Source organism: Leuciscus leuciscus, assembly GCF_965113295.1.
Source record: "Leuciscus leuciscus genome assembly, chromosome: 20".
Taxonomy (NCBI): Eukaryota; Metazoa; Chordata; class Actinopteri; order Cypriniformes; family Leuciscidae; genus Leuciscus; species Leuciscus leuciscus.
The window spans coordinates 12,262,803-12,276,169 of NC_138744.1; the positions used below are offsets into that span (position 1 = coordinate 12,262,803).

Below are 13,367 nucleotides of genomic sequence, written 5' to 3' on the forward strand. Positions count from 1 at the left end.
AACGGTATACTGTGGTTATAACAGTAGCCTACACATATCTTTTTCCAGCACTTCAAAACTATAATATCATATTTAAATGTTATTTTTAATGTGTTGACCAAAACATTTTTTGTTCAACCTTTAAAGATTGTCTCTATTTATAAAACTAAAAGTTTCAAGAAGTAGGAAAACTCACACTTATTTTAAAAAATAAATAAAATAAAATTACCATTGTAAACATAGCTGCTGAGGGCGCTTATTGGCTATTTTCAATCCCTAATATCTATTTTGTCACTCATTTTGCTATTGAATTAATATTAAGACATTATGAATGATAATAGTTCAAGTTAATTTTATCTACACCTCAAATTAAGCTCAGTGCTTTGTCATCCCACAGTGCTACCAGATACTTTCTGTAGAACTTAGTGCCGCTGCCCTCAAATGTTAGTCTGGAGCCCTGTGAACTTAAAATAAAACTGCACATTGTAATTTCTGTACGTTAAGTCTATTTATTATCAAAGCATTTGTCAGTAATACAGTTATTTTTGGGGGAAATGTGAATAATTGCATTGCAAGGTGATTTAAGATGTGCCCCTAAATTTTCTGCTTGCGCTCCTAAAATTTTAAGTCAGGGGCTACAGCGCTCCTAATAAAAAAAGTTAGTCTGGAGCCCTGAATTGGTTTCTTGAACATGACAATGAGTTCACTGTACTAAAATAGCCCCCAAAGTCACCAGATCTCAACCCAATAGAGCATCTTCGGGATGTGGTGGAACGGGAGCTTCGTGCCCTGGATGTGCATCCCACAAATCTCCATCAACTGCAAGATGCTATCCTATCAATATGGGCCAACATTTCTAAAGAATGCTTTCATCACCTTGTTGAATCAATGCCACGTAGAATTAAGGCAGTTCTGAAGGCGAAAGGGGGTCAAACACAGTATTAGTATGGTGTTCCTAATAATCCTTTAGGTGAGTGTGTATATATATATATATATATATATATATATATATATATATTAGAATTTTTACTTTTGATTTGAGTTTGATTATTCTAATATATTAATAATAATTTAGTAATATTTTTAAGTTATTCTGCAAAATTGATATCTTAATTGACCTTGTTCCAGTGGGACAAGCTGAAAAAATTAACATTAACAAACATTAAATCGTTATTTTTAAGCATGGCAGATACAACGTAATAGATCAATGTAAAACCTTCCCAAATTGTACATTTTCCTCACATACGCCACACATGAATAATTAAGTAGGTTGATTTGCATGCAGCGCGTCTTCTTCGTTGGTGTTTAGAGGACCACGCGACAGGCCACGCCCACTCTGATGCGTTCCTCCTGACCTGAGCAGAAGCACGTGATTAGGCGTGTTTACCTATGATACAATGTAGCGTCCATGAGACTATCATCAACCTCAGCCGAATAATCAATCACACGCTTACGTCCAGGATCGGAATCAGTTATCGGATTTACATTAGGGTCTTCGCTGATAAATAACTGCTCGATGCATCTGAGAAAAGGGAATCGGAGTGTGTAGCCTGCGGGCAAGCGAGTCAAGCGGAAAGGTAACACGAATAATATATTGTTAATCTTTAGACATTTTACGTTGTTCTAAATGCATTATAAACGTTGTTGTAAATGCATTTTAAACGTTTTTATTTGTATTTCAATAGCCTTGAGCGCATGTCAGCCAATGTAAGTGAAATGCAAACGCTGTCATTGTAGTTTAATAGGTCGCTGTGGCTTTGAGGAAGTTGACATTGAGCGTGAAATACTAAAATACGACTGTGGAAGTGACCCACAGTGTTAGTTGGACTATTAGTCAATATGTTCAGACGACGTTTTCACTGCATGTTACATGATCTGTGCCTTTTCTATGCCAGATTGCCAAATCACATGGAATGCTGTGTCGGGCTGTGTCTTAACCTAATGAGCTTCCTACCTAGACAGCATTTTTAGGAATCATAGGTGCACTTACGATCCCAAGAAACGTTACACTTACACGTGGTGCCAAAAATGTTGTCAGTCTAGTCCGCTGGCTAGGTTTTGAGACTTTGTGTTGTTTAGAGATATTTTCTATGACTGGCACCGAGATGTAACCTAGCCTACAACACATTATTGTTTTTAATGTTTGATTTATGACAGTGTGAGGATTAAATCATCTTTATAATACACCAATTAAATATTAATTGTGAATATTCCTACAACAATAATGATGACAATAAACCTAATAATTACAAACACAATATTGTTGTTGATGAATAAAGTATATTATTATTATTATTACCATTAAATATACCATTTATCAGTAGGCCTGATATTACAAAATGTAAATATCAGTTAAAAAAAAGTGCTAAAACTGATTATTGTTTCATCTCTGTTGTTGGTTTGTATCTGTAGAGTGGGATCTTTTGAGGGATACTGGACAACCAGATGTATTCCTAAATCCCTGCTGCTATCCTCGTCATGGGTGTTATAGAGGAGACTGACGTAGAGCGTAAGTAACACTCTTGTCCACTTTGCCCACTATATACTTAATGTCAACTAATTTACTAGTCCACACTTGAACACAAGCACTTGTAAGCATGATCATGTCACACTTGTCTAATATGCTGAATGTTCTTCAAGTTATACATTGCTTTGATTTTCATCTCCAGTGTTACTTGTAATGCGAATGGCTGCTGACCAAATCTCTTTTAAAGGGTTAGTTCATCCAAAAATGACAATTCTGTCATTAATTACTCACCCTCATGACATTCCAAACCCGTAAGACTTTTGTTCATCTTCGGAACACAAATGAAGCTCTTTTTTGATGATATCTGATAGCTTTCTGTAGTCTCCATAGGCAGCTTGACAGAGATCACATAACTAATATGAATTGAGCGTTTTAGCCCAAATTTTCTGAAGAGACACGATCGCTTTATTTGATAAACAGATTAATTTTATTCACATACATTCATCAACTCACACATCAGTTGTGGTAAATGGAAGCTCAAGCATGTTTCCTTGAAGTGCCAGAGTCAGCGAGGTTCATTCTCATATGTTACGCAGCACATTTGAGCTTCCACAAGAGGTTTGTTCTCGTGCGTCAAGCAAGTATGTTTGAGCTAAAGTTATAGTTGCATGGATGGTCAATGGTGGGAAAGAAACCTCTCAGATTTCATAAAAAAATCTTCATTTGTGTTCCCGAAGATGAACAAGTGTCTTACATTTTTGGAACGACATGAGGGTGAGTAATTAATGACAGAACTATCCCTTTAAGGCTGCATTTATTTATTTATACAGTAATATTGTGAAATATTATTATAATTTCAATGATAATGTAATTCTAATCTAATGTAACTTATTCCTGTGATGGCCAAGCTTAACTTTCTGCCACATGAAAAAAAAGAAATTGAAATATATTTCTGTGGAAACCGTGATCCATTTTTTTTTTTCAAGATTCTTTGGTGAAATAGAAATATTTTGTAACATTATAGCCTAAACGTCTTAACTGTGACTTGTAATCAATTTAGTGCATCTTGCTGAATAAGAATCATTTCTTTAAAAACAAAAAAAATCGGACTAACCCCTAAACATTTGAATATTACTCTATATCATGATTATTCGCATATTAGCTCAGCCCTAACAGAGATGGAGAGGCAGATTAAGTGATATAGATACACGCCTATATTTATGTGAAAGCACCTGTTTTTCATTTAAAATGAACTCCCACATTAATCCAGTCATGGGCTTCTCTTATCCCATTAGTGTCTTTCAACACTGAATTCTTTAGGTTGGATTTAAAGCTAATTGCCCAATGAGTATGTTTAGGCAACTAATTTACTCTGTGTGCTGTAGGTAGATTAGAATAATCTCATCAGATGGGACTGTATGTGAAGATTAAGTATGGTTAAAATGTCCAGATGTTGCAAAGTTTGTGTTAAGATATTCTGCATTGCAGATCTTCCCCCTTACGTTGTACTCTCTGTGTTGTAAGTTTAGGAGCAGGAGTGAGTCATATCATGAGGCATCCATCATGTCCTCAATGCAGGGCTTGTGACCTACTAGAGCACGAGTTAATTACACTAATCCCAATGATTAATTGATCACCCACTCACAACAGTTGTGTTTGTGTAGGTGAGAATCAGTAATGTCTGGTGTTGAAATAATATGTTTGTGTAGGACTTTTGTATCTGGATTTACCGCATAGTATGAGATAGTAAGACTAATAAAAATGATTTAAGGTCAGTTTGTCCATTGAGAAACTGGCATAGTGGCAAAACTATGAGAAAAGATGTACTTGTATACAGTACTATTTAAAAGTTTGGGTCAGTATTAAAAAAAAAAGAAATGAATACTTTTACTAAACAAGGATGCATTATGATCAAAATTGAAATGCATTTCTTATGTTACAAAAGATTCTATTACAAATAAATGCTGTTATTTTAAACTTTCTATTTAGAATCCTGAAAATAATGTGTCCCAGTTTCCACAAAAATGTTTTAACATTGATGGTAATGTTTATTGAGCCCTAAATCAGCATATTAGAATGAGTTCTGAAGGATTGTGACACTGAAGACTGGAAAAATGTCTGCTGAAAATTCAGGAATAAATTCTATTTTAAAATATATTAAATTGGAAAAGTATTTTTTTTTTTTTTTTTTTTTTACTGTATTTTAGATCAAATAAATGCTGCCTTGGTAAGCATAGGAAACTTTTTTTTTTAAAACATGAAACAATCTTAATAACCCCTTTTGAATGGTAGTATATAATTGGATGCGTCTGGAATCGCATACTCTCTTGAGTAGGTACTTATTTTGAATAATTAATTACTTCGTGGCCGCTAAAAAAAGTATGTTCTATATGTGACCCTGGACCACAAAAGCAGTCACATGGGTACATTTTTAGAAATTGAGATTTATGCATAATCTGAAAGCTGAATAATTAAGCTTTCCATTGATGTATGGTTTGTTAGGATAGGACAATACTTGACCGAGATACAACTATTTGAAAATCTGGAATCTGAGGGTGCAAAAAAATTAAAAAACATTGAGAAAATGGCCTTTAAAGTTGTTCATTTATATTGGCGATTGTGCTGCATTCACTCACAAATTTTTTTTAATATATATTTATGGTAGGAAATTTACAAAATATCTTCATGGAACAGGATATTTACTTAATATCCTCATGATTTTTGGCATAAAATAAAAATCGATAATTTTGACCGATACAATCTATTGTTGGCTATTGCCACAAATATACCTGTGCGACTTATGACTGGTTTTGTGATCCAGGGTCACATATTATAGTATGAATGTAATTCGGACATACTACATGTTGTCATTATCATGTGACCTACCAGCATCAGTTGCGTAGGTTCACTGCCATTCACAAAGCCTCTTCTGTGGCCTCATGGGATAGTAAAGTGTTGTCCGTACGCATGCTTCAGAATCTTGCCTGAAGTAGTAGATCATCTGGGTTCTTTTTGCCTACTCTTTTATGAGTACTGTGAATTTGAACATACTTTTTTTTTGTCACATACTGTTTTCGCCTACTATATAGTAGGGAAGTAGGCCTATATAATAATAATAATAGGCCTACTTCCCTACTATGAATGTCCATTTATCTACAAATAAGGATACAGCCACTGTGTTTGTGTACCAGTACACACATTTCAGAAATTCTCCATCCTGTTCTGTGCTCATATTGATGTGCATGTTTTTATGCTATCAGAGGTGACCCTGGCTCTTTTGGATGCTGCCAATGACAAGGATCCGGTGGTGCAGGAACAGGTCAGGAAATCCATCTTGACACTGGGGAACCAGCAGCCTGATAAAGTCCTGTCCATGTGTCAGGACTACCTGCTCAAACACCCCAAGGTCAGCCAAAGATTTTTCTTAAAACATCTGAACCTGTTTTGAAAAAGGTTTTCCAGAGAAATATTATGCTCTCTCTTGAAATTCTCCTGTGTTTCCATATGATTTCCTCTGTGAAGACTATTACAGTGGGTTAAATAGATTAATGCTGAATGTTGTGGGTTTTATATGATCTAAAAAGCATCAAATATCATATGTTTTCATGGATTCAGTCTTGTCTCTGTAGCTTTAAATACACTAATATTCAAAGGTTTGGGGTCAGTAAGATTTCTTTTAAAGAAATTAATATTTTTATTCAACAAGGATACATTAAACTGAACAATAAAGATATTTAAAATGTTACAAAAGTTTTTAAATAAATGCTTTTTAATTGAATGTTAAGTTAATCAAATAATCCTGAAGAAATGTATCATGGTTTCCTAAAAAATATTATGCAGCACAGCAAAGAAATGTTTTGAAAATTCAGCTTTACTGTCACAAGAATAAATTATATATTAAAATAAAAAACAATTACTTTAAATTGTAATAATATTTCACAATATTACGTTTTTTTTGTATTAAATAAATGCAGCCTTGGTGAGCAGAAGAACTTCTTTAAAAAAACATTAAGTCATACCAACCCCAAACTTTCAAATGGCAGTGTACTTGTCAACCATTTTATGATAAAAATAGGGTAACAATGTTTTTAAAACAAGTACCTTTTTTTATTCTAGTCTATTCTAGCATAATCTATATTTATTGAGCAGATGTTTATAATGATAGCTGGGCTATTTTGAATTTCAAGCACACTTAACTTTACACTTCCTGCTAACAGGAAGTAGAACTATCTTTGTTGTTTCTGATGATGTGACAATTGGCGTCAGTGTGTCACATTAAGTAGTCTCATGTCATGTTTTCATGATTTCTCTGTTTGGTGAATTTCACTTCCCAGGGAACCTTTTGAGATCAAGATCGCCCTTTGAAAGCATATCCCCAGGAAGAAAGGAAAAGAATTCAGTGCGTGTTTCTTTATAAAGGAAACACACATTAATGTTATTTGTAATAAACCTTTTTAACTGTAACCAGATCTCTTTTTTTATCGATTTGTAATGCCTAGGCATGGCTGTGTTGCTTTTGCCTGCCTCTGATTTGGCTCGTGTCTGTTTTAACAGTTGACCAGCTTTGTCAGATATGAATGTAGGATGTATGAGTTTGCTAAATTTGAGACTGTGGTGTTACTGATTTAGTTTTGTGATAGCATGTCTTTTATAGTACACTTTAGTACATGTGCATGAGCTTACTTGCAAGTCATCTTTTTCCTGTGTAGCTGGTGGTCGTGCACAGAATGGTGGTCTTGCAAACCATTGAGATGGTGGTGAAGAGCAGGATTGATGACATCAGTTACCCCAAGATCAAGAGTGTTATACATCTGGCATCAGATGAGATGACTAAATCAAAGGTGAGAAATCTGATTTACAATACTGTTCAAAAGTTTGGGATCGTTATGATTTTTTTTTTTTTGATTTTTTTTAAAGAAATTAATATTTTTGTTCAGGATTACATTGATCAAAAGTGACAGTAAAGACATTTATAATGTTACAACAGTATTTTAAATAAATGTTTCATTCAATTAATCAAAAAAAAAATAATAATCTGTCACGGTTTCCACAAAAATATTAAGCAGCACAACTGTTTTCAACATTGATAATAATAATAAATATTTCTTGAGCACTAAATCAGCATATTAGAATGATTTCTGAAGGATCTTGAAGACTGGAGTAATGATGCTGAAAGTTCAGCTTTGCCCTCACAGGACTAAATTACATTTAAAAAAAGATATATTTAATTAGAAAACAGTTATTTAAAAAATAATAATGAGATAATAACAACTGGGTCTATGAGTGAGTGTCTTGCTTAAACTTTTCAATGACATTTAGGAAAATAGTTATGTGACAGGTTACTCGTAAAAAATTAAGTATTTAAAAGCATTATTTTTATTTATTTATTTATTTATTGTTTGTATATCATAATGTGCAACACAAATTTATGATTTTCTATATTTAAATATATAAAACAAATTGTCTTCTTTTGTACAGGAAGTTGTCCCAGACTGGCAGCAAGCAGCCAGTAATATACTAGTTGCTGTAGGAAACAAATATATTAATGACATCATGGAGGAGATTCTCGGGAAGTTCCAGCCGGGAGTTTTGCCTCACTTTTTTGTGGTCCAAACACTAGCCAATCTCTCAGACTCAAATGGTACATAACCTTAATCAAAACTCATTAAATTCATTAAAAGTTTTCTCTAGTGATGTCTTTCTTTTATGAAGCTCTAATTTAATTTGATTCATTTTACAGAATTTTCAGTATAAGTGGATTTTTGAAGATTTTTGAAGCTTTTATTTGAGTTTTTAACTAGAAAATGAAAGGGAAGTTACAGTTTGACCTGCAAACTTTAGTCAGGAAGTTAGCAAATTATGTCAACACCAGTGTTTCCCAGCCTATTTTGTCTTATGTACATTTGTAGCCACTTGAAAGCTGTATAACTAACAGCTTAAAGGGATAGTTCACTTTGAAATTAATTTTTGGTATGTTTTAGCTTACCTCAAGGGCATCCAAGATGTAGGTGTCTTTTTTTCCGCAGTAGTTTCAATTTTGATATTTTTAGGTCAAACCGTTCTTGTCTGTCAAGTCATATAATGCAGGTCTATGGTCATTATCTCAAAACACAAGCACAGAGTCCAAATTAAAACAATTCCCCGTCGTCCAAATTAAACAATTCCCCATCGTAAGTACACATTGATGGCCTAAGACACGAAACGAGCGGTTTGTGTGAGAAAACGAACAGTATTTATATCGTTTTTACCTCTTATACACAGCCATGTCGAAGTGTTCTGATCTGACGTGTACGCAGACTGGTGCATAGATATATACACTAGATGTCGCCTTAAAGACATTCGTTCCAATAAACTGCCGTAGACAAGGCGACATCTAGTGTATATATCTATGCACCAGTCTGCGTACACGTCAGATCAGAACACTTGGACATGGCTGCGTATAAGCGGTAAAAACGATATAAATACTGTTAGTTTTCTCACACAAACCGCTCGTTTCGTGTCTTAGGCCATCAATGTGTACTTACGATGGGGAATTGTTTAATTTGGACGACGGGGAATTGTTTTAATTTGGACTCTGTGCTTGTGTTTTGAGATAATGACCATAGACCTGCATTATATGACTGACAGACAAGAACGGTTTGACCTAAAAATATCAAAATTGAAACTACTGCGGAAAAAAAGACACCTACATCTTGGATGCCCTTGAGGTAAGCTAAAACATACCAAAAATTAATTTCAAAGTGAACTATCCCTTTAAACTCCCCTTATGCCTGGTCATTATTTTAAGATGACTTATTTGAATAATAACAATAATAATAATTATCTCCATAATGCAGATTTGGACTGTTTGTTTAAGTCCTGTGTTCTTGTTTGGTTACGTTTCTGACCTGTTTTGATATGTTTGACCTCTCCCCCACAGTATATGGAATGGTGCCATTTCTCAGTGCTATATTGGGGACCATGTTGCCCATGCTGGGAATGACCAAACAAGACAACATGAAATGGGTCTTCTCTTCCGGTAAGCTCAATTACAGGTCTGCGTAAAGTGTTACATTTTCTGTGTCAGCTAAACGACAAAGGGCCCTATCTTACACCCGACACAATGCAGCGCCAAGCGCGACACAAGTGTTTTTTGCTAGTTTCAGTCCGATGCAGTTATCATTTTCATGTCCTGCGACATGTTGTTTAAATAGCAAATGCATTTGCGCCCATTTGTGCGCCCATGGGCGTGCTGGTCTGAAAACGTGTGTGTACTGGCGCTTTGTTGGCGCGTTGCTATTTTGGCTCGATGGTGTTTTTAGCCCCCAATGGCTCCTTCCAGGCAGCTAACCCTAACCTCAACCTTAAACCTACCCAGCACTGGAAGGCGCCGTTGGGGGCTAAAAACACCAAACACTGCTATTTTGAGGAATAGAAATAGACTAGCAGAGAGTATGCGCATTGTGGACCCGCCACATAAAAAAAAATATTGCGCCATTGACTTTAGATCAGGTTTCAGTTGGTCAATGGCGCAATATTTCTTTTTATGTGGCGGGTCCACAATGCGCGTACTCTCTGCTTATTAAACACACAGGGACGCATAGCAGCACACAAACATGCCAAATATTTAAGGATTAGATAAAGATTATTATTATTATTGTGTACATAAAGATATGGTGGAATCCGGCTTGTCCCGTAGATGGTCTGCTTGTGGGCTTTAACCTCGCGCACGATCAGTTCCGTTTGCGCTCTGGAGACGGCTTCGGTCTTTCCACTATCAAATTCCGTCATGTAAATAGCGAATCTGCAATGGCGCAAGCGCAACTGGCATTTAAAGGGAATGGGAAATGAGACTCTGATTGGTTTAACGCACGTATATCCCAAAACACACCCATTACCCTTTTAGACCATGCGCCTGGTGCGCCGGCCATTTTTCCCGTCGTTAAACTAGCAAAAGTGGATTAGGACACGCCCTAAGTGAACTTGCGCCGTGCGCTTTAGACCATGCGCTTAGATCGTTAAAATAGGGCCCAAAATGTGAATAAATGTATACACTACTTTTCAGAATTTTGGGGTTGGTAAGATTTTTAGGCTCTTATGCTCTATTAAGGCTCCATTTATTTGATCAGAATCTTTTTTTACTATATTTTCAAATGCCATTTATTCCTGTGATGGCAAAGCTGAATTTTCAGCATCATTACTCCAGTATTTCGTGTCACATGATCCTTCAGAAATCATTCTAATATGCTGATTTGGTGCTCAAGAAACATTTCTTATTATTATCAATAATAAGATCAATTGTGCTGCTTAATGTTGTTGTGGAAACGTGATCTTTTTATTTCAGGTTCTTTAATGAGAATAGAAAGTTAATCCACTATGTAAAAGTCTTTACTGTCACTTATGTCATTTTTGAAAGAAAGTATTACTTTTATTCAGTAAGGATGCATCCTTATTGTTTGTTGTGACGTGCCTTCTCACCTGTTTACGTTTCCTCATAGCTCTCTGCCGGTTTAGCGAGAGCATTCTAGAATATCTGGCCAACCTAGACAAGGCTCCAGACCCCACTGTGCGTAAAGACACCTTCTCCAGTGAGATTTTCTCAGCCTACGACATCCTGTTCAACAGCTGGATCCAGAGCAGAGAGTCCAAGGTACACTCAATGAGACAGAGCACGCATCCAATTACAGCTAACTCACTTTTGAGACTAAAGAGGGACATGAACTTTTGCCAAATGGGTTCATTTCAGTTTTCTTTGGAATTGAAGCAGGGAAAAAACATGTGAGCCTGTGAACTAAATCTGCTTCTTTCAGAGAGGTGGATTTCTTTGTAATTGCTGAAGATTGGATTGTGTGTAGTTTTTCACCTTTACACATTTCTTTTTGTAGCACTGTAAAGTACATTTAAAAAATAATGGAAGAATTACAAATCATGCATTTTATTCAAAACTGTCATTTAAATACTCCTTGGTCACTGATCATCAAAATAATAATAAAATATTCATGAAGTGATTGTAAAATAACTTTTTGGCTTTTTTCAATCTAATTACCATAAACGTATTAGTTTACTTCCATTCCACATTGCTCTAGTGTGCGTGTGTTTCCGATCTGATCTAGTGTGCGTGTGTGTTCATCCATGTACATGTTTGTACCTGATTGTTCTCGTGTATCTTTCGGCAGCTACGTATGACTGTTGCAGAGGCTCTCGGGTCAATGAGTCATCTGATGGCACATGATAAACTGGAAGAACAGCTTCCCAAACTCCTTCCCACCATACTGGGCCTCTACAAGAAGAATGCAGAACACTATATCATCAGCAAGGTAAAGTCCTCACCGTTTCATCTGATTCACAATTACAGGAAATGTTTGGTGGAGGTTAATGGGTCAACCAGTTATTCAATCCAAGTTCAGATACTTTTCCCACTCTGGACTGTGAATGTTTCTACAGTGTGTTCAATAAAGACATAACAACGTGTAATTGTTTGTGTTGTTTAATGACTTGGTTCATGACGGAATCAGATCAGATTTAATGACTGATCTATGAGGAGATCCAGGTCTCTGTACTGCCTAATGTAGTCTAATGCTGTTTGTGTTTGTTCAGAGCTTGTGTCAGGTCCTGGAGGCCTCTGTGAATATGGGCAGCAGAGTGTTGGAGACACAGGTGGATGGTCTTTTACTTGCTCTGCACCAGCAGGTCAGTGTCTCTCTCAATCTCTCTTTATGTGCACCACCGTTTACAGACTTCTAAATCTCTTGCTTAACTTCTTGCAATTGTGTCTTCATTTTGGTGGAACAGGTTTTAATTTGCCTAACAAAGAGAGCAACCCAGGGCCATTTAACAGTTTAACATAATAGGAAGTGTTCACAGAAGTTCACCTATGTGGCCTTGGGATTTGTTTTGATCTAATTTGAAATCGGAAACTTGAGAATAAAAAAAAAAAATGTATTACATTTATTTTAAAGGTGCATTAAGCAACTTTTTCATGTTAAAAATACCCGTTTTCTAACCCATACATGCTTAAACAATTGCCTGATGGGCTGAATGAGCCCTTCTCTGATCACTGAGATTGTCTCTATAATCCTGTAAAGTAAAATAAATAAGAGGGATTCGGGCCGGAATTTTAGACTGGGCGTGACGTCATGCGCGTTCACGGCACGCTCACCTGGCTATGTCTGGCAGGTTTGTGTATTCGCCGCCATTCTCCGTAGAAGATGGATTCTAAGAGACCGGCTTGTAGTTCATTTCAAACACCAACGCAAACTCCACGTAAGATAAAAAAAAGAAAACTTTTGTCCGTGAGCGTGCACACTTCTGGCTGCAGTATCGCTTGCCGCCAGAGGGGGCATAGTTCTGCAAAAACTCAGAGACTTGCGCAATGCACCTTTAAACTTTACCCCCTTTTTTATTAGAAAACCAGTTTAGATTATTGAATTGCCTTTATGCTTCATCACTGTGTTTTTCATTAAAAAAGCATTAATTAAAATTAATTTTTCTTTCCAGATATGCTCGCCTGTAGACTTCAGCAACCCTCCAACTGTGAAAAATCACAACGAGGTCCTGCGATGCTTCAGTATCCTTGGTGAGTCTTGCTTAAACCTTTTTCTTTATTATTTTAAGGTGCATGCAAATGTAAAATCATAGAAATCAATTTATTTTTACTAGCCATGTGGTCATGAACTCAAGTGAAAGTTGTATTCTAAATCAGCTGACTGCTGTTTGCTATATCTTTGTCATGTGCTGATGGAGTCTGAGCTGAGATTAAGTTAAAGTGTCCGACCAGCAGGCTCTTTCAATCAGTGAGATGATCTTGTACAGTTGTGTGCTTGGTGCTGATTTGAGTTGACACACACCAGCTGGATTTCTCTCCTCTCGCGTTTGTGTTTTGTCAAGCAGATGCAAGGAGTCCAAGAGTTGTTATGTGTTTTCTGTGTGTGCATGTCAGTCA

At 36.1% G+C, this 13,367-nt stretch overlaps 1 protein-coding gene across 2 annotated transcripts in view; it reads left to right on the forward strand.

The window, feature by feature from the left end:
- The first annotated feature begins 1,331 nt into the window (after nucleotides 1–1,331).
- The window catches only part of mroh1 (maestro heat-like repeat family member 1), a 37,544-nt gene continuing 25,508 nt past the window's right edge, over nucleotides 1,332–13,367 (forward strand). Inside the window, exons 1-10 of one of the 2 annotated variants that reach the window (XM_082149730.1) lie at nucleotides 1,332–1,556; nucleotides 2,392–2,488; nucleotides 5,707–5,852; nucleotides 7,156–7,287; nucleotides 7,925–8,087; nucleotides 9,366–9,464; nucleotides 10,924–11,075; nucleotides 11,602–11,742; nucleotides 12,023–12,115; nucleotides 12,923–13,001. In XM_082149730.1, coding sequence (XP_082005856.1) covers nucleotides 2,458–2,488; nucleotides 5,707–5,852; nucleotides 7,156–7,287; nucleotides 7,925–8,087; nucleotides 9,366–9,464; nucleotides 10,924–11,075; nucleotides 11,602–11,742; nucleotides 12,023–12,115; nucleotides 12,923–13,001 — 1,036 coding nt within the window. In that variant the 5' untranslated portion in view covers nucleotides 1,332–1,556; nucleotides 2,392–2,457. The remainder of the gene's footprint in view (nucleotides 1,557–2,391; nucleotides 2,489–5,706; nucleotides 5,853–7,155; nucleotides 7,288–7,924; nucleotides 8,088–9,365; nucleotides 9,465–10,923; nucleotides 11,076–11,601; nucleotides 11,743–12,022; nucleotides 12,116–12,922; nucleotides 13,002–13,367) is intronic. The other variant, XM_082149729.1, reaches the window with a different exon arrangement.